The sequence below is a fragment of the Cinclus cinclus genome, chromosome 2 (genome assembly GCF_963662255.1).
Source record: "Cinclus cinclus chromosome 2, bCinCin1.1, whole genome shotgun sequence".
Taxonomy (NCBI): domain Eukaryota; kingdom Metazoa; phylum Chordata; class Aves; order Passeriformes; family Cinclidae; genus Cinclus; species Cinclus cinclus.
The window spans coordinates 35,445,644-35,467,320 of record NC_085047.1 but is presented as its reverse complement, the minus strand read 5'-3'; the positions used below and the strand labels follow the sequence as shown (position 1 = coordinate 35,467,320).

The following is a 21,677-nucleotide window of genomic DNA, read 5'->3' as shown; positions in this document are numbered from 1 at the left end:
TAAAAACAGTGGTTTTCTACCTTCAGTAAATAAAATGCCTGTTCTGTTACAGCAAAGTCAGTTTACTGCTTTTTGAAGCAAAAGACAAGACTGTCTGGTAAAAATATTTACTTAGGCTGCATTAAGATGGGGGCAGGAACTTGGAACAGTGCCTGTAATAATTTTACCTTCAGCACAGCAAATGCTTTAAAGGAAAAGTCTTCTTAACAAGGAGAAGCTACTGGTCTACACTTCATTGCTCTTAAAAGAAGCAAATAGAATAACTCAACAGAATGCTGACCACATGCAGATCAAAGAACCTCAGGGCTGCACAAGCATACTCAGCAAAAGGAATGCTGCTCTTAGGGCAAGAAGCAGGCTGCCTTTTACTTTGCAGGATATAGAATATGCCTAAACCAAGCACATTTATAAAAAAAAAAAAAATCAGAGATGCATCATGGTTGGAATAATTTCAAAGCATTTAAATTCGAAATGCATTACTTCATGAGGAGTATCACAACAATAAGGAATCTTAGAGAAGATTACCAAATCAGTGAGAGAAAATCCTGCCTTCACTAAGCCTGTAAAAAATTTTGTTTCTTTTATAGCACTTGGAGTTTTCAGCACCTCAGGCTCCATTTGTCATTATTTGTCTACATATTAATTTGTGTACCTTGTAATGGATCATTTCCTTCACACTGGAAAAAGAAAACCAGTGCCTACCAAAATCCTCACTCTTGAGCAGGCAGCTATGTATATCAGCTGAAGCAACTATATGACTGCTATTTATACCTGTGTAGATAGAAAGATTTCTCAGAGTCATCTGGGAAACACTACTTTCCATGCATGCATTTCTATTCACGGCAGTTACCCTAATAGTAGCTACAGTAAAACCTCCTAGCACATAAACCACTCCAGAATAACAACATATTTCTCCATCTGTGACACCACAAAGAAATTAAGGAGCAATTTTCTGCTTTATCTATGGATTGCAAGGTCTTTTCTTGGCAGTGGGGCATAGTGCTGGTACTTCTTCTGGGCTATAGCTCCAATATAGTGCAAGTCCATAACTTCAGCATTCAGACATATTTGCTGACTGCAACCATATTTTGGTTTATTGGGGGTGCTTGCACTCCTTTTGAGCCAGGTCACTAAATTACTATGCACTAGTCCAGTCTGCAGTGGTTCTGACACTTGCAAACTGAATCTTCTTCTGAGGAAACCAAGGCAGATGCATACAGGGAGCTCTTGGCCCCTTAGGGAATTGAAAAGGTCCAAAACAATTTTGGCCAGTAATCAATCATTTGTGTGGTAAAGGTATTTCATCCAGAGACTATGCTAAATCTAGTCCAGAGTAAAAAAATCTCCAAAACACATATACTGAAGAAAATAGGGCACTCAGCAGCAATTGTTTTAATCTACTCCTGAGTACCACAGTACAGGAGCTGTGCAGGTGTTCCCAGGACAAGCATGGTGCTAGATTCCTTACCTGACTCTCTCTTCTTCAGTTCTTTTAAGCTCTGCATCCCGTTGCAGCACCTTCATTATTGCCTCTTGCTCCTCCTCTGTTAGGAAGCTTAGGTCAATCATCTTGCTCTGTGTGCAGGGCTGGTGAAGTGTCTGGGAAGATCCTGGATCCTGATGAGGACAGTTGTCTTGTATCCTGCTTTAAAGTTCTAGAAGACTTTCTCAGCAGGCACTGACAAACCTGGACCAGGTTACAGTCACTAGTTTAAAGGTTGCTTTACTGCATGTTTCCCTAGATGAGAGACTTCTGTGGAAGTGTTGCATTCCTGCTTGTCATCACAATAATGTCTTCTCAGTTTGTCCTCTCAGCTCTGCTTCCTGGAGTAACAGTTCATTGACCCAACATATCCAGTGTTTGAGAACAAACAAAACATTCCCTTAAAAAGAGACAAGGAAGAACAAGTTGCAATATCAGGGATCAAGGAAGTAGATTATGTATGCATTTTTAATTAAAAGAAACAAGTTTTTCAGTATGATTAAATGACTTTATGAAGTTCAAATGGTCACTTCAAGTCAAACTTGATTTACAGGCCTCTTAAACAAGGTGGCCATGAAAATATCTTCCTCCCCAATATGAAAACTCACACCCTAAAACATAGAAATGAGTGTCATTTTGTCACAATTGGTACACTTGTATTATACAAGCATATTTTAAATCACCCTTACACTTAGCAGAATAATTTGAAGAAAAGGGGAGATAATCACCCCCTATAAGTAAAGAGCACTTATCACAATTATTTAAAGCAAAAGGAAAAAAAGGAGGCCAAATCACTGTCCTACAGAGCATATGGAATAAACGTGAAATAATTTAGACATAATCATATTGAGTATGTGTAATTACAAGTCATGTGGTAACATGAACCTCACTGCTTTGTACAAGCCAAACTGCATATACAAGTAGTAATTTAAAATACTGTTTTGTCTCTGTTTCATAGGCCATGGTTTCAGAGGACTATCCACTTAGAGATAATTCCAACTGTCAAAGACAAAAACCTCTCCTTCAAAAAAACCCCTTAAAGGAATAGAGAGAGTGGCATGGGAGGAGTTCATTATGTCTGTGGTAGGGTATCTTAGTGCCTCAGGATTACAGAGATGTGGATGTCAAAGCCTGAGAAAAAATAAATATATAGCTCGAATTTAACGCTCAAAAGCAGGTCTAGTGCCAAATCTGGTGAGAGACAGAAGAGAAGGAGATGTTCCCACTGGACCTGTCTCTGTTCCAGGCAGCTCCACCACAGCCCTTCAGGGCTGTGGGTGTCTTCCTTTGGCCCTTGCAGACTGTCACTATTATGTGGCTGAAAGGATGCTGACCTCCTATCAATCTACTGAGCACTACAATCATGAAACGAGTCACTGCATTTGCTCCCCTGACCACAAGAGCATAACAAGGCCATTAAAACAAGATACAGACACTAGCAAGATTCAAAGGGAAACTTCATTCTGAAAATAACATAATTTCTTTTAGATTTAGTAGGGAGCTGTAGCCACATTACTGATTATCCCCTCAACAACTCCAGTGCCCAATCACCTTCTGCATGTTTTTGTTTGGCTGCCATATTTTTCTCTATGACTCTCATTGTGATTTTGTTGCATGAGGTTGATACCACAGCATCTCAAACAATCTGCTGCATGTAACTTCATTTGCGTTTAGAAAATCATGGGTTTATAATCAGGCAAAAGTGAAAAGTGCTTACTATAGTACTACCAAAAAATATAACAATCCTAAATTTGTTGAGTATCTACATCGGCTCTCCTTCAGCTTAGGAAATGGTATGGATATTGGTTTCAACTGTTATGTGGAAACTTTCTACATCATCTGACACAGCAAGTAGCATCCACACTGCTGATCCAAAGCCCTGGATGATGGCTGAATGTCAAGTGCCCAGCCAACAGGCACAGAAGCTCATGTTGCAATTACAAACCCTGGACAGCTGTGAACTGGAATAATCAAAGATTCTGCTTTGTTTCTTGCCAAAGATCAGTCAAGTCTGCAAGCCAGCTGCTGCAGGGAATAATACCTTACCATATCTTCGGTCTTTTTTTTAAAGAAGACTGAGGGAAGATGTGCTATACTGTCTTATTACACAAATTGAAAAATCCAAAGGAAATAGTTGGACAACATTTACAAAACCACGGTAGACTTCACTGATGTGTCTCAGCACTCAAATCAATAAAATGAGTGGAAATACAGCTTCAGTCCTCCCCATCTGAACAAGAGTTTGCAAGGGCACATCCAAACAGGCTGTGAGAGCTCACAGCAAGCAGCACAGATACTAAACTTCCCAGATACCATCATTCTGCAGAGCATTTTCTTCAGCTAGGGTTACACCCCCACTTTGTTTTCAATCAGAGGCAAGATACCAAGATATCACCCACCCTGGCAGGCTCTTCACCCATGATTCCACAGTTCTTCATAAACAAGAAAACGTATTTCTGTGTGTGTGGTGCATGGCCGATCTCATGAGATTGTCTGACACAAGTTACTGCAAGGCTGGCTTTCTGCTAAAGATTATCAGCACTGATTCCAAACACAGATGGTAAAACCTGCTAGCTTAGAGTATAGAACCTGTTATAAAACTTAATTTTAAAATAAAAAGTGAAGAAAAAAACCCCAATGTCTTCTCCCTGTTCAATTTACACTCTAACACCACCTCAGGGTCAATTATTTTGACGTCCTTTGATATTTTCATCCTCTTAAAAATGCCTATACATGTCAGGAGAACTGAGAGGTCTGAACAGTTTGTTTGGTGCCACTGCAAGTTCAATGGCAATGGGTTTTTTGTCAGGAAAGTTTTCAGACCTAAGTTTCAAATAAGACTGAAAGTTCCTTATCAAACTAATTAAATCATGGAAATTGATACCACATTGACTGACTTCTGAAGTAGAGTTCTGAGGTTCTCATGTGCTATACACTAACATTTGTGAGTCATGGCATATTTGGCATGATTTTTTTCTTAAACATTAAATTCAGGCACAAAAAAAATCTTCCCTTTACTGAAGACTCCCCATAATTAACAGGAATCTGGAATTATGTTTCACCCAACTCATGCGTGAAAGCTTCTATAATAATAATGGCAAATATGGCAATAAAAGAAACAGAAAGGCAACTCAAAATATAGTTTTGCTCATGCACACTCTTAAGCTGCTCTTAAGTTTCCAAGTGGCTCAGGCCAGGCACTCACCCAAAAATTGTATCTTGTAAAATTTTTCAGAACCTCTTAGGCTGCTGTACACCTCAGTTACTTGAAGTCAGAATTCACATTTTGCTAAAACAGGAACCCCAAAAGAAAGACAACTTTGTCTACAAATTCATTAACCTTACAAAGGGCTCTGCTTACCCCCACACACTGCTTTCCCCCAAATACAAAAGGGGAATATTAATTTGAATACTGTATTCCAAACACTAGGGGATATTACATTAGGAGGTACTACAATAATAGTTCAGTTTCCAAATTTTTACTCAGTGAATATCTATGGGATTGTCTTGGGGTGACTTTATGATGCTTGTATATGCCAAATCATCTGTACTGTTGGTGTTGAATATTAAGTTCTGGAGCTTTAAAACTGGTTCCAGGAGTGAAGGGGGGGAGAATAGGTGCAGAGTTTGTTATCAGAGACTGCACTTGCTCCCCCATCCTTCACACAGACTGTGTTGTCTGCAGTGGGGGAGGCAAGGAAAAGGTTGGAGTACTTTGCCATGGCTAACACTGTTTACCAACAGTCAGAAAACAAACAGCAAAACCCCACAGTCAGCTGTTCCATTCAAACCAACAAGATCTCCTTTTGCATGTAGAAACCTAATAACATCCTAAATTTACATTGCAAAACTACTTTTCAAGTGCTCCTTGTAGAGTAGACCCAAGCTGCTAAAGCTTTGATCCAGAGAATCTGTATTGCAGCCAATGCCTTCTAACAAAAGGAAGAAGGTGACAGCCAATCCTACACCTCTGGCTGCTTCACACAGCTCTTCGTGCCAACTCCTCCATCTGAACAACTTACCCTGCAGGCCTGGCTGATCAGTGACTGCTATCTGCACACATCTTCATCCCAGAAAACACTCACTTACAAGTAACCTACTGGCTCCTAAAACTAAGAGGGGTTTGGATTTAGGTGCTTGAAAGCTACACACTTTTCTAACTGTATTTCTCCACTGCTAGAACATACCAGCACTAGCAACTAGGATGAGTTGGAAGTCTGCAATAAGGCAACAGGAAGCTGAGGAAGACAGAAAAATGCAATTGTGCACTACAACAATTTGCATGTGCTGAGGAACTCATCCTCAAAAGTAACCAAGTTTGGCCTACACCCATGCTCAGGAAATAATAAACCTCTATTTTGAAGCAGGGAAACCAAGAAGAATACTAAGAGCAATAAAAGCCTTGGAGAACTGGCCCCTATGGCCCTGGGAAGTGACATTAGGCAGTAAAGGTACCTCTGACTTCAAGCCCCACAAGCTACAGCTTTGCAGCAACAACAAACAAATCAGTCTCCTGAATAAAATTCATTCTCCAGTGATATTTAAGTAGTACAGACACAGGTAGCTCATCACCAGCCTAGGCTTAAAGATAATTTTTCTGTAAATACATGAGGCAAATCCCATGAAGGCAGAACAGCTAATTAAGCTAAACACCAGTGTTGGCACAAGCACAAACAGTCATGGACATATTTGCTCAGAAGATCAGAGGATTATGGATTTCAGTTTGAGCAGTGGAGAAAGAAAAGCTATTAACTTTGAAGAGGGACTTAAGTCACAATTCACAGGAGTTTTAGAAGCTGTTGCCTGCAATGATAGGACAAGAATTTAAAACAAGCACAAGAAGGCCTTTTGTCATTTTTATTCCTGAAGGGGCAGAAAGAAAAAGTTCACCCAGTAAGATATGCATATCTGCAGCCAATCCAGCTGCTCTTACAGGAGGCGCTACCAGAATATTTTCAAAATTATAACAGCAGAGTATACACAGCATATCATATTTCCAACAGTCTTAGAGATTAATTTAGAGAAGAGTGTTTGCATACACGTATGTTTAGTCAGTGGGAGGTAGGGAATTTCTTATCTAACTAGTCATGAAGAGTGTTGGTAGAACAAGGACTTTTGCAGAAGTGAGGGATATCTATTTTAAGAGCAGTTCCAGGGTTGCCTTATTAATACAGCAATGCTTCATTTTATTGCAATAATAGGCCTCTTGTTCTTCTGTACAGTATTCCTTACAACATGGTTAACTGCTCCAAACAGCCACAAAGGGGAAAATATTAAAAGTTACACACAAGCTTTGCTCACATCTTACACTTGCTCAACAATATCAAAATAATCCTTGCTGCTTTTAACCTGTAAAATAGTAGCAGTCTCAAGATACTTTCACTGAAAGCCTTATATAATGATGTTCAACCAGCTGAAAGAGGAAGTTCAGCTGGAGTAACACAAGCACTTCAGAAGAATTCTCATTTTCTCCCAGAATATCTGATTCGTTCATCCACATGACTCTGCCTGTGGTTTAATTTTATTCTTATTTGGTAAGACATTGAGACCCTCATCACTTTGAAGACTATAAAGGCAATTCACTCTGAAGAAGAGTTAATAACAAAGAGGATAAAAGTTAACAATTTAAAATTGGAACAGAAAATAATAATTTGCTTTGGTTGTGGCCTAATCCCTCTAATCACATATGGCATCTTGCCATTTCTTTCACAGGGCTTAGATATTGTCAGCACTGCCTAAGAATGTCCATCTCTACACCTGCTATGGTGTAAAACCATTAGGTCAGAGGTATTACGAGGATGTGGTCTCTCGAGAAAGAAGAGAAAGAGTCTCACAAATTAAAGAGAAGCCTCAGAAAAACACACCTAAACATTCCTTCTCCCTGTGACCAGTGTAATGTAACTGTAGATGCCATTTATTTCACATTGCAATAAGTACAAATCTACTAAAAATATATAATTTGAAGAATCTTCAAAATTACAGAAATTCCACCAAGTTACTGATACTAACATCAGCATATTTTCAAATCTACTTTTATTTCCTTGCACATTCTACCCTTTGTACTTGGCTGGTTTAATCCCAGTAGGCACATTGCTTGAATTAGTAACAGTTCATTTGAAAGAACTTCATTCTTCTAGCTAATTCTTTTCATCAAGAATTACAAAACAAATAATATCATCTCAGCATAATGGATTTGAAATATAATAATGAAGGTGACTCAGTCCTGTAATCTCTGAAAGCAGAGCACTGTCAGTTGTGTAACAATTATTCTCATCTCCACTTAGACAGCAGAAGTGTGAGGCTCACAGGACTCAAGTTCCCATTGCCACTTTCTCATTCTTCATGTCAACATTGGCATTAAACTCAGACAGGGTCCAGTCTGAGGGACTGTTTTCATATCTTGTTTGAAAATAGATTTAAGCAAAATACTAAAACCTTTAGAGAGATCAGAAGCAAACCAACTACTTGGTGGGAAGCATCTCCTGATCCTACATGTCTGATACATTTCTGAATTTAATGGCTAGCTATTTCTGAATGTTTTCCCAGCATAAATACAAGACAGATTCGAAATCTAGCAAAGAAGTTACAGAAGAAACAGACAAAACATTGCCCCACCTCTCCCTTCCAAAAAGGATCCCAGCAACAAGCAATGCTGAAACTCATAATGTAACTAACTGATTAATTTCTTAAGAAGGTTTTGTTAAGAAGCCATGACCTTCTTCTCATTTTATGGGAAAAAAGTGCTTTTCCTCTTCTTCTGGAGACTTGCCATCTTAGACAGATTCAGCATGGAACATAACAATGACAATGGGACAACAGGACCTCCATTCCTTTCTCACAAACTTTTATTGAAGAATGGAGAACACACCTATTTCTACCACTTGTACTGTCCCATAGAGGACATTCATCTATAACCAGGAGCTCCCAAAAACCTTCCCTTTTCTTCCATTGCCCCGTTCTTTAAAAAATAAAAAAAAATTCTGGTTTTGGATTTAGCATTACCTGGATTAAGCTACTGAACACTGCACCGATACAAGGCAAATAAAAACATTTATTAAGCACTAGGAATTCCTTAAAAAAAAGTTATCAAAAAGGTCAAAGTAGAGGCCTTGATAAGTTTAGATACTGGAGACTTCAGGGGAACTATCTGACCTCTACCCTCCTTCCTTGCTCTCCAGCAAGCATTGGCTACATTTTAGCTAGGATTCTATTTTATTGTAGGAATTGTACTCTTGGAGAATGGCAGTGAGCAAAACAGTGTGACTAATTAACAAGTATTTCCTATCAGTGGCTACTGGGAAATGACACACTTCCTGAACTTTGTTAAGATATTCTTTCTTATGTGAAAATAACTGAGCTGCAGTTTACAGATACTGGGTACTTCTGACTCTTTGATAGTGCAGACAATCCAACAAAAAGGTTTATTAAGGGGCTAGCAGCACAGATGAGAAGAAATCTACGTTACAAAGAGCAGACAAGGATTTGGATTCAAATACTCAGAGTAATGCTAAACTGAGCTGATAGTAAGACAGTTTGTAGAGCAGTTCCAGTCCTAAACACCAACTGGAAGACTGAAGCATACAGTTTCTGAAGAACTCTTTTCAGTCTTATTTCAAAGTCCATGGAATGACTTCTCAGACAATTTTTATTTCATCATGGAAACCCATTAGTCAGTATCTGTTGCATCCCTGTGACTTGGACAATCTCATTCTTACTCTTCATTTGAGATGATGAGCTAGTTGAGCAAGGACAGTCACCATTACTGACAGACTGGCTTCCCCCCACTACTTTTGTAAAACTGGCAAACTGTGGATTAACGAGTTGCCCCTTCCATGTATCACTTGGATCCTCTCTAAAGCTCTGCCAACAGCCACAGGTCACCGTTAGTAGCACTCTGCCTTTGCAGGAGGGTGCACAATACAGCCTTGTGGTACATATTAAGCATAAAATTTCCTAGTCAAGACAGCAACATCTTACATCATCTTTGCTTTCCCTGACAGAGGCCACCGATCCCAACTTCCCCAGAGCACCTTTGCCTGCAGCTCAAATTTGGGATCATAAAGAACATTGCAAAAGGCACTCCATAATTCTCAGACAATTAACTGCCTTAGTAAGTACCTGTGGGAATCAAAAGAATCCATAACTCACCTGAACCACTCTAATTTGTCACTGCAACCTCCCTGCTTTTCAGCTACCAGCCTTGTACTTGTAACTACAGCTCTATCTAATTAAGTACTACTGCGGACAAAGAGCCAGGAAACAGAACAAGACCTTTGTCTGTCCTTTCTCACAGGATGATTGACTAACCACTCACCTTAGACACTCACTCATGCAAGTTTTGAAGGTTAAAATCACCTACCTAATAAATTACATAATCTCAAGGATACTAAGAAAGTTAGCGTCAATTAATCAGGTCCTTGCTACCATAACTAAAGCACACACCTACTTGAAAACAGGGCCTCACACAATTGCCAGCACAATTTCCAGGTTCTAGAGGAAAGAAGATATCCTTTAGGAGTCCTGCAGCCACAGAAACAATTAAGTTGCAAAAAGAAGCACTACATCAAAGTTCCCAGGGAAGTTAAAAATCAAAATGGTTTAAAAAGTTAGCATTCAAAATGGTTAAAAATAGGTAGCACGCAGTCTGCACATAGACCAATCAGAATCAGGTCTCTTCTTAGTTATCAAAATTAACTTAAACTCCCCAGTGAAGTTTTTGTTTCAGGATTACTGGGAGTTTGTTTACTTGTTTTGTTGTTGTCCTTTTTTTAATAGATACGTTTTTAAAAGCTCACGATAGCTCCCTGTCGAGAGGAAAATAACTTGTCCTCCCAGCCATAATGTTTTAACAGCCCCATAGCATGAAGATTTTGTCTGCTATTGGGGTCATTCTGGCTAAGTTGAAACCAGCCAGCAGCAATGTTAGCCCTCCTTAATACTGATATTAAATTGCAAGAATAACAGGAAGTCTGTCAGCCATGAAAACGTCACTCACGAGATTGTTTGCACTGCAGGGCTGGGCTGTATCATGCAAAATTGTCTTCTCCCTGACTGGTACCAGTTTCCCTGAACACTTATGGCCAGATGCAAGCAGAAAACTCTGACACTGAAAAACAAGGTGTGCTATGGCACAAGGAAGACAAAAGGTCATGGCAAGAGCTAAACCAAACTGCTACTCATGAGAAGAATGAAGCAGGGAACAGTTTTTGGAGCAGCCTTCAGTTGCATTGGATGAGGTGAGGTGTCAGTTTGGACTGCATGAGAAGGATTTGCCCTACAAATGCTGCTGAGTAGCATAGGAATACTAAAGAAGGAGCAAAAGACTTGACAGGAATTGTTTCTCATACAAAGGCAGCTAAATCAGGAGTTTACAGTTTGTGAGGCTGGGCTTTGGAGTATCAGGCCTGTCCCTGAACAGGTATTCAGTCTTGCAGGAGTGGCTCATTCTTTAAGAGCATAGCTATGCAAGGTGTTAGCTCATCTGCCCAATAGTTACAACTACATACCCAGGAAGCAGCCAATCCAGAGCCCCTGTGACCACTTAACCCAAGAAGATTCAAATGCACATCCCCTTGTTCACCACAGTATATCATAATCTCTGAAGGGTTGGCTTGCTTCTCTCTTGACCCCTCCTAGGCCTGAACTACCAAGAATTAAACCTCACAGAACCAATATTAAAGTGATGTTACAACCTTGAAGGCAGAAACAGGAAACCAGATACACCTTCTTTCAATCAGGCCACTATAAAAAAAGTAAAAAAAAAAAAATCAAGGTCTTTCCTAACTTCCCGCCTCATCCAGACAGACCTGCATTCCTGGCTTTAGAGCAGTCCAGTTCTAATAGAGCAGAGGGAACAGGAGAGCAACCTGAGGGTATCCGTTTTCAATCCAAGCCTCTTAACCTCCAGAGAAGTAATGTAATCACTATGAAGCAAGATAAAATTGATGACATTTAAACTAATAAAAGCTATCCCAGGATTATAAAACAAGTTATGTGGGCAGGACCAGAATACAAGTTTAAGGGTTTGCTACTTCTGCTTGTTTGACAGACTTCTGCCTAGGACTTACATACATACCTTTTGCTTACAGTGCTTCAAGTGCAATTACAGAGGGTTTTTGGATCTCACCCTTAATTTTTTGTAACAGATGCTCTATTTTTAAATACTATATTTAAATCACATTAGCCATTTAAATTTATTCGAGAAGAAAAGCATGGTAGTAGATCTTAACATCTCCAAGATAACGGTGTAAAAACCATTTTTAACCCAGGGGTACTTGGATACACTGATCTAGTTCTGGAGCTCCAGCCACATGGCTGAGATCATATAGTCTGACTGTAGTTCATCCAGCCTGTACAGAGCTAAATCAGTCAGTTTATCAGTCAGCCAGAATCAGACACCAGACAGGAGATTTCATACAGAAGTTACTAATATTGTTTGATATTTTTGTAGAACAAAAACATTTTTGCAGTGAATCTAGCATATTGTTGTGCTAATTACTCCACAGGTTAGAATCCCCTTTCTTCTTACCTTTTTTTTTGTTTGTTTGTTTGTTTATACTCAGACACATTTAGAGAGAGATGAAATGCAAAATTTCCCTGACTGGGACAGAAAAATAGAAAAAATACTTTTAGAAGATTTATACTGCAGAGAAAAAGGAACATACCAAGGTGTAAGGGAAAAAATGGGATCTGTATCTCTATCCATGGTTTGGTTTGGAAGAAACCTTAAAGACCATATAGATCCAACCCCCCCTGCCATAGACAGGGACACCTTCCACTAGTCCAGGTTACTCAGAGCCACAACCAGCCTGGCCTAGAACGCTTTCAGGGTTGGGGAGACCCCTGCCTCTCTGGGCAACAAATTGTTAACTTGCTCATTAATTTTTAAGTTGCTCATTAATCTGATGTATAGGCACAGGATATTGAGTGGGTCACAGGTTAAAAATAGTCAGGCATTATCTTCCAGAAAAGGAGCTAGAAAATAAAGAAGGGGAAGAGGTATTTTGCTCCTCCTCACATGTACATTATATCTCTTCCCTTCGCACCTCTTGGTGCAATAAGCAGAGTCAAACTACATATAGCAAGGAAACCTTACAACATGAAGTAAGAATCTAACATAGCCAATTGCTATACCCTGATGAATTGGAATGACTCCCTGCCACAAGGGATTGTGATTTGTGAATTGTGAATACATCTGCTGAAATCAGCTCTCACACTCCAGTTGTGCTCAAATAAGTTAAAAAACTGAAGATTGCCAATACAGCAAGTGCAACATTGCTGGTTAGACACAAACATTTTGGCATAAGTGTTTTGGAATTGGAAGATTGAACTATGGAGCCTCCTTAAATCGACTTCTGATGAACCTAAATAACCTGTCTTTAAATGCAACAGGTGATGGACTTCAAGCACCAGAAGGGTACCTACTACTTTTAGCAGCCATCCATTAGTCAGCCATCCCGGGTGAAAAGCACTTTTTGTGCAGAGAAAAAAAAATTCTTTACTATGGTTTAAAACAAGTCACTCTAAAGAGTGACTTCCAAAGGATATGAACATCACTTTTAATTAAATAAAAAGAAAATTATTTTTTTTCTTACTGAGAGACTACAAATTATATTTCTTTGCAAATAATGTTTTCTTATTAGGTTTTTGATTTAAGTCTGTTACATCCCTTTCTGTCATGAACACAGGAAACAATACATTGTGGAAAAAAAGTAATTTCTTTAACTTCACCCAACAGCTTTCCTAGTTAAGCCTCTTTTCTAGATGTAACTACCAAAGATTTTTTCCACATACAAAACTGAAGCAGTATTTTCACTTGGGAATCTGGCAAGTATCTCCTGCAGAATAACAGGCGTTTACTCCACAGAACACCTGCACATGGTCTCTATCCAGCAGAAACACTCATGGAGTGCTATCCAGTGTTCCAAAGCATTGGCTCTTAAGGGAAATGACAAATTCACTTTTCTGTCATCCATTTTTGGGGGCAAAGGAGTGTTGTTTACTCTGGCCTTTGTCAGAATTGGAAAACAAGAACAGGAAGACCTATTTCACTGTATTTTAAAACAGTCTTTCAGTGAAACTGGTAATACATTATTTTGGGACGCAAGAAACGATGGAACAAAAATTGTTTAACAAGAAGCAGGTCCAATGATAGTTTCAAGAAACTCAAAAGTGTGCCTCACAACCAAAGCAGAGAGAATGGCTGTACACATAAGGCAGAAGCAGACTAAGATGCTTATTATTTCCTTCCCTTAGACCTAGACATAAACACACTAAGGTATGGCAATTGGTAGCAGTGTCTAAGCATTTTGTAACACAGTTGTGGCACTGTAACAGCAGTGCAGGAGTTTTGCACCACTTAATTAGTGGTTTGTCTCAGTCTCTTCTGCCTTCATTCAGAGCCAGGATTAACAAATTCAAGATAGAAATGGATTTTCTCGTGTTCAGGCTGCTTGTTTACTAAATCTTATCAGAAAGTACAGAGCATTCAACAGCACTTCTAGCTACCTGCTAGAAGAGAGGAAAATGGAGGAAGATGCAGCTGCTACAAGGTCTCTTCAAGCTAAACAGTCCAATAGAGAATTAACACCTATATTATTTATCCTTTTAACCCAATAACTAAATTCCCATGACCCTTAGTGTGACACTGACTGACCAACCAGAAACTACTACCTGAAACCCATGAAGAAGAAGGAAGATGAACACCAAGAAAATGCCCCAAATCCTCCATATTGTCCCATACCTATTACTATACTATAAAAAACCTCAAATTGAAAGCCCATCACCATGTGAAAGCACACACTTCTATTTCACCACAAATCCATGATTTTAACTTTACCATTCATATTTAGATGCCATCTCCAAGGCTCAGGTCAAAAGCACTGTTCTCCAGGGGGTCAGTTCCTGACAGAACAGAAAGCTCAAAAACCCCAGGCTTCTGGGATCCAACACACAGCAACAGTATACATGAATAACACACAACTGCAAATGAGCAGAGACTTGCAGTACACTTGCCCAAATAGGGCACGGGAAAGCATATGCAAATAATACAAAGAGATGCAAAATCTTGCGAGATAAGAACAAACTTTGTAGAGGGGTCAGGAAAGATATCAGATGAAATTAAATAAGACTGCAGAACAAAAGGGAGATACGTCTGATGGAACTAGAATAATCCTGCAAAATACGTAAGAAAGAAGCCTAGAAACACTACAGTAAGCTTATTCCCTCAAATAATATGAACTACATCATCTGAGATCAACCCCTTTTCTTCCAGGGGGGAAGCAAGGTGAACAATACATTAACAACTGGAAAAGAAGGATGACAATTTATGAAAATTGCAAAAAACTCACTTTGATTGCAGCTTCTCTCGCCAAGGAGCTCTCAAACACTTTACTGTGACTCCTGCAACTGAAACAAACCATCAAGCAGCACAGTCATTGGTACTAAATATAGGGCACCAGCTCCAGGGTATTGTATATATACTCCAGGTTTATTACCCCTTATTTGTGTGCTTGTTAAGAACTGTTTGGGAAAGAGATTATAACGACAAATGGTAATTAAGAACTAATGACTAGAAAGCTGCATTGTTGCTGTATACAACTTTATATTAAAGCACTTTGATTCATTAGTCTTTTAAACAATCCATCACCGAGAGCTGCAATCCATGTGTAAACACACCAATGTTTTGGTGCAACATTTTGATCAGTTCTTTCAGCTAGTAAAATCAAGTTTATTCTCACAACACCCTGTTAAGCATACGCTGTGAATGAGTGCGGGGGGGATGCATCACGACAATATGTTCTAAGTCCCTTCCCTTTACACTTTCTCAAAAAAGTTCAAAAATTCTCGACACTTGACAATTCTGTCTCCAGATTTAAGTGACTTTCATCCTAGCAATCTCCTAAGCGGATTCTTCTGCTCATACAGGAAAGACAAAACTGGCTGCATTAAACTTTAGGGCCAGGTCCAATCCTGCAAGTCATTGCAGAGACAGCGTGGATGATGCGACTAATTCGTTTGAGATTACAAGTGTTTACTATTTATACAAAGTTCATTAACATCTCTCAGCTGAGATCTAAAGACCTTATTTTAAACAAGAGAGTCCTCCCATTCCAGCAGACTCCAGGAGCTCCGTGCAGGGCAGTTCTGACAGTTTCCCAGCCCTCACCCCGGACGGAGGCAGCAGCAGCGGGGATGTCCCGGCGCTCGGCTCCCCGGGCACGGAAGCTCCCGAAAGCGGTTCTGAGGAAAGGCGCTGACAAGCGCCACTTCCCTGCGGCCTGAGCAACCGGGGCCGCGCCGGCGAGACACCTGTGAGCGCGGAGCCCTCCTCAGGTGAGCGGGCCCTGCCAGCCGACCGCGGCCAAACCCTGCGGAGCGAAGGCTGCCAGCCAGGGCTGCTCAGCGGGCTCTCTCCCACGCTGTCCCAGCACTGCGGGCGCGGGTGGCTTCTACGCCCCTTTTTGACTCCGAGTCACTCCATTAACAAGACCCCCTCCTTCCGCCCCCAGAGCCCTTTCTAGGCCAGCCTCACCTCTCCTTCCTTTCGTCCCCTCCGTGGCTCCCCCCTTCTTTCCCTCCGGCCACAGGCACCGCCGGCTCCCCGATCCCGGCGGACAGCCAGCCGCTGTCCGGCGCCTACTGCCCCGCTTGTCTGAGGGCAGGGAGGGAGGCGGCGGCGCGGGGCGAGGCGAGGCCCGGCACGGCCCGTCCCGTCCCGCCGCCCCGGGCCAATGCCGGCGCCCGTCCTGCGAGCGGGGCGGCTCCCCACGCCCGGCCCGGCCTCCCGCTCGTGTCACCTGCGGCACCCCCGGGTGTTCCCGGCGGGGCCATGCCCCGGTGGGGCCGCGGGAGCTTCGGGCCTGCCGGCCGAGGGCACTGCTCTGGGGCAGCTGCTCCACAGCGGACCGTGGCTGCTTCGCACGAAGCCCGCGCGGGAAGTGTCGGCTTCACTTGACGAGCTGCCTTGAGGGACAATGATCAGTATTTCACTTTACCCGGTGGTAGGAAACCCGAGAAGCGTGAACATACGCCCCTGTTTGAGTAAAGATATGGGCCGCGATATCAGAGGTTTCAGTCATCTATTTGTTCAGGAAGCCGGTGGAAGTGCTTTTCTGTTTAATTAGTGGCACGAAATACCCAGGCCGCCCTTTCTTGGGGCGTTTGGCAGGACCTTCCCCTCAGCAGCCAGGCACCACGGCCATTTCCGAAACCGGAGTGCGTCTGCGAGCAGGGTGAAAGCCCCGAGCCCGGCACGGGGAGAGCAGCTGTGCTGGCATTTCCCCCTTACGCACCTTCTTCTCAGAGTGCTTGATCTAAGTGATTTACTTATGGTTTGGTGCTGCTGGAGGATTTCAGCTTCTGGCGTGCCCGGGAGCGGGGCCGCTGTGCCCTGGGGGCAGCCCTGCTGTCCCCTGTCCACGTCTGCCCATGTCTGCAGCAGCTCTGCTTTAAATTACACCCCGACTGTGCTCCCAGCCCGAGTCCATTCACTCCCCAAATCCTATGCCAGCAGCCCTGGCTTCCTGCTAACAATAAATTCTTATGTTTTCACTTCCTTTTCAAACTTGGATATGGTGAAACAATTTTAAGAGAAATTTTAGTGTTCATAGCATTGGTATAAAATTTTGGTCAATTACATGTCTTTTCAATCTCATGTATTTAATATGCGGCTCTTCCTTTTTGATGACAAAATAAGGATCTAGAGTATGCTTTTCATGCACTATGCAGTAAAAATCGGGCTTGATAAGGCTTACATTCAGTTCACAAGGATCAGAATTAATTGGAGACCTTAGAAAAGATTGAAAGTCGCTTGCTCCCCTGAATAATTTTCATTCAATCACCTCTCATCTACATATCCTGTTTATTCATGCCAATGCATCATACTAAGTTTTATCTATTCAAACCAACACTAAAGTGCTCTTCAGTGCAGATCAAGAAACATCACTTAATTAGAAGTGATGCGAAGCCCTTTTGACACTCTTCGTAGATGGAGCATATTTTTCTCGTGTGTAAAATACCTCTTTCCCCCGCTCTCACAGCAGTGCCGAAGAAATAGGAAGTTATGAATAAAACGCGCTATATCAGCTGGCAGCTGTGAGTGCGCTTGACACCTGCTGGACGGATTTGGAACTGATGGGTCTGGAGTACTCGCCGCCCAAAATAATTCCCCCTCTAATCAAGGACTTTGGACCCAAGCTTAGGAAAAAGCATATCCTCGCTGCTAAATGGCCGAGGTCTTCACCACTGCGAGAAGTGACTGCTGAGAAACTGTGTATGTGGTGTGTGCTGTGCCTGTTAAATTGCATAGGTGAGCTCTCCTGCTCAAATTTAATTCAGCGATGGGTTCCTGAAATGGATTCAGATGAAATCTGTGGAATTATGTGTGTAAGGACTGTCTCAGCTCAGACCAGTTGCCAGTTGATATCTTCATAAAGAAGCTGAAAATATCTGAATGACCTTCAGAACATGGAATATCTGAAGGACCCTTCGATTCTTTTCTCAGTAACCGCAGACAGAAAATCTGAACCCAGTATTTAGCCTGTCCCCACAGCTACTCTGCAGCGGTGCAGTAGATTTGAAGAATCTACACATTTCATGTCAGCAAAGAACAGCTGTTTTTCAAGTTAATTGAGCCTGAACACTCTCAAGGTGGCAGCAAGAGAATAAAAATGAGCCATAGAAGGGTATACTCTACCCACCCTCCTCTTTGTGTTCCCCAGACGTGGTCACAGAGTTGTTAAGTTCTCAGCACAATCAAAAGATATAAGCATGGTTTTGATTGCAGTCCAACAGAGAGAATTATTGCATCTTCAGGAGAAAGACTCAAACCAACCAAGTCTGCCAGGTATCTTTTATATGGTAGTATTGCTATCAGATTCAGAAAGTGGATCATCTTTCTTCCTTCACCCCCTCATTCAGCATGTCAATCTCTCTAGTGAGATTTCCCAAAGTAAAAAGAAAGTAATCCCATCTTCTTCCGATAATGAACAAGTTGGCGAGTGTCTTGGTGTGGTTACAAAATGGCAGGTATTAGTTGAAGAGACAGTAATTTCCAGTGAAACAAATTTAGCTGATAATGCTTTCCTTCCTCCAGTTTCTTCCTGTCACTCAACTGCCTTTGATACTGAGCTGCTCTCTGGTGAACTAACACAAATCACTAACTCTGATGTTGTTCATTTAATGGCTATAGCTATATTTCCCAGGTGGCTTTGACCACATCATCCCTTGCTTTTTATCCTTCAGTTGGTTCCTGGGCATCAAGGTAACTTTTTTGTTTCTTTTAAAATCTTCCTCGCTGGTAGGTTATGCTGTAAAAAGTTATCCACATGCACAAAGGAAGGCAGAGAAATAATGGTGAGTGGAGAAGCATGAGAAACACCCTGTCTGGCTGCCCCGAAGTCCACCACAGGAGCTCTCAGCCCATCAATTGTCCATCTCTTCACACATGAAGGAGTGCAGAGTCTTTAAAAAGCAAACCTTCAAAAATATTTTAGAATTATTTAGAATTTATCTTAAAACATTACAAGAAAATGTATACCAGAAGCGCAAACTGTGAAAGGAAACAGTGTGGATAATTTATATTACTCTATACAGTACTCTCTGTGGTAAGAAAAAGACTGGCTTGATGTTAATGACCATGAAAGGAATGGCTTCAAAGATGAAATGTGCATGACTAGGGCCTGTTCATTTTCCTTCTCTTGCTTGCAGACAAAATAAATTTAAGTCCTGCTTCCAGTGACCAGGGCATCTTTAAATTTACTCCCTTTTGCAGCATGGCTGGAGATCTCTGTCTGTAGTACTAAAAGCCTTTTGTCCTTACTTTAATGAATATATCTTAATTACAGAGACTGCTCTACTATGTCAAATAGGACTTGTCAAAGGAAAACACAGATTCTCACAGGGATGGCCAAAAAAATATTAACAAAGTAAGTAAATGTGAATGTTCATCATGGAGAAAAGGCAGCTGTGGGGAGACCTTATTGCAGCCTTCCAGGTCCTGAGAGGGGGCTTATAAAAAAGAGGGAGAGTGACTTATTTTACACAGGCAGATAGTTATGGGACAAGGGTGAATGTTTAAAGCTAAAAGAGGAGAGCCCAGAGAGGTTGTGGATGTCCCATCCCTAAAAGTTTTCAAGGCCAGGATGGATGGGGCCCTGAGCAAACTGAACTAGTGATGACATCTCTGCCCATGGCAGAGTGTTAAAACTAGATGATTTTTAAGGTCCCTTCCAACAAGAATTCATATGATTCTGTGTTGCCCAAGAATGTGGACAGCAGAATTTCAGTGATTGATAATTTATTTCTGTGGTTGACTATGGCTCCCAGGATTATGTGGCTCAGGCACTGATATCCTATGAAGGAAGGAAATGACCAGAGCCTATCCAAAATCTATTGCAGTCCACTGGCCCGGAGGAGAGAAGCAGAAGTAGTTCAGGATCAGACTCCAACCTTCCTTTCCACCTTCTTGAGCCCTGTCCCCAACGCTAGGCATGGCCTTTTGCACTGGTATGGGCCACAGAGTATGGCTGTTGTTGCCACAGTTCAGCAGCCGGCCAAGGCTCCATGGCCGTGCCCTGGACTGAGGGAGCCGGTTCCTGAGAAAGCAGCTGCTGGGTGGCCCAGCTCACGTTCGGCGTGGGACTGTCTCGGCGCGGAGCTGGGACACGCTCTCTTTCCTGATGAGAGCTCCAACGTCAGGCTTCCAGCCTGGCACCGCACTTGGGCGAACCTCAGGCCTTTTCCCCCGTACTTCTCGTTTCCCGGGGCAGAGGGCGCCGGCGGCCCCCGTGGCGCCCGGCCCCGTCGCGATGGCGACCGGCGCGCGGCAGGGCCCGGCCGTGCTCCCCGGGGCCCGCGGGAGGGCCGGGGCAGACAGCGCGCGGTGTGGGCCGGGGGCCGGGGGCTGGGGGCTGGGACCCTGAGGGGGGACGCGGCAGGGCCGGGAGGTGCCTCAAGGGGAGGGGTGGCGGGCGGCCGAGGCACAGGGCGACAGCGCCGGCGGGACTTGGTGCCTGCCTGCGGGCAGCGAGGCGCTGGCATCGGTGAGGGGTGGCCCAGCTTTGTCCACCGAGGTGTCTGGTGGTCAAGGGGGCTGGGGGGAATAGGGTAAGGGAGGTGGGGGAAGTGTTAGCCAGGGACGGGTTGAGGGCAGAGGGAATTGTTAGCCTGCTTTGGAGATTGGGAGGGGGTCGGGGGTGTGACTGCGCGGTGTTGTAGCGTGACTGAGGAAATCGATTTCGCGTATTCTGCACCTGGGACGGGGCAGCCCCGCTACGTGTACCGACAGGATGGGGAGCGAGAGGATGGACAGCAGCCAGTGGGAAGGGACCTGGGGGTCTTGGTCCATGGCAAGCTGGACATGAGCCAGCAGTGCCCAGGCAGCCAGGAGGGCCGAGTGTGTTCTGGGGTGCATCAGGCATCGCCAGACGGGCAAGGGAGGGGATTGTCCTGCTCTGCTCTGAGCTGGGGTGGCCTCGCCTTGGATATTCTGTGCAGTTTTGGGTGCCGCAAGGAAGACATCAAGCTGTTGGAGAGTGTTCAAAGGAGGGCCACAAGGATGGTGAAGGGTCCTGAGGGCAAGCCGTATGAGAAGTGGCTGAAGGCACTTGGTCTGTTCAGCCAGGAGGAGACTGAGGGGAGACCTCACCCCAGTCTGCACTTCCTTGTGAGGGGAAGCACAGGGGCTGGTTCCAATCTCCTCTCTGGTAACCAGCGAGAGAACCCAAGGGGATGGCCTGAACTGAGTTCAAGGCGTATTTGGACAATGCTTTCAGACACGTGGTGTGATTCTTGGAGTGTCCTTTATAGGGCCAGAGGTTGGACTTAATGATCCTGTCGGGTCCCTTCCAACTCAGTGCATTCTGTAACTCCATAAATGACGGGGACTGAGGGGATGGAGGCTTCTGGTAGTGCATCTGCTCAATATATGGGGGTAATTATGTGAGTGCAAATGCTAGTGCGGATGGCATTAATAATAATGATTTGGCTTATGAGAGTGGCGAGCTGCCGTACAGGTGGGCTCTGTAAAGAGTGTCTAGGAGGTAATTGTAGTTGGGTTGCAGTGTCAGAAAACTGCCTACTCCTTCTAAAGATGCAATGGCAGTGTAGTCATTGCTTGAGACAGTGCTGGTACTGATAAAGGGGACCCCCTTTATCAAGGGGGTCAGTCAAAAGCCTCACAATTTTATTTGTT

At 42.9% G+C, this 21,677-nt stretch overlaps 1 protein-coding gene across 2 annotated transcripts in view; it reads right to left on the bottom strand.

Annotated features, from left to right (window-relative positions):
* The window catches only part of SYTL2 (synaptotagmin like 2), a 54,629-nt gene extending 39,747 nt beyond the window's left edge, over positions 1–14,882 (bottom strand). For both annotated transcript variants that reach the window (XM_062487494.1, XM_062487496.1), the window contains exons 1-2: positions 14,833–14,882; positions 1,469–1,883 (exon numbers count right to left, since the gene is read on the bottom strand). In XM_062487494.1, the coding sequence (XP_062343478.1) occupies positions 1,469–1,569 (101 nt within the window). In that variant the 5' untranslated portion in view covers positions 1,570–1,883; positions 14,833–14,882. The remainder of the gene's footprint in view (positions 1–1,468; positions 1,884–14,832) is intronic.
* Positions 14,883–21,677: the final 6,795 nt, after the last annotated feature.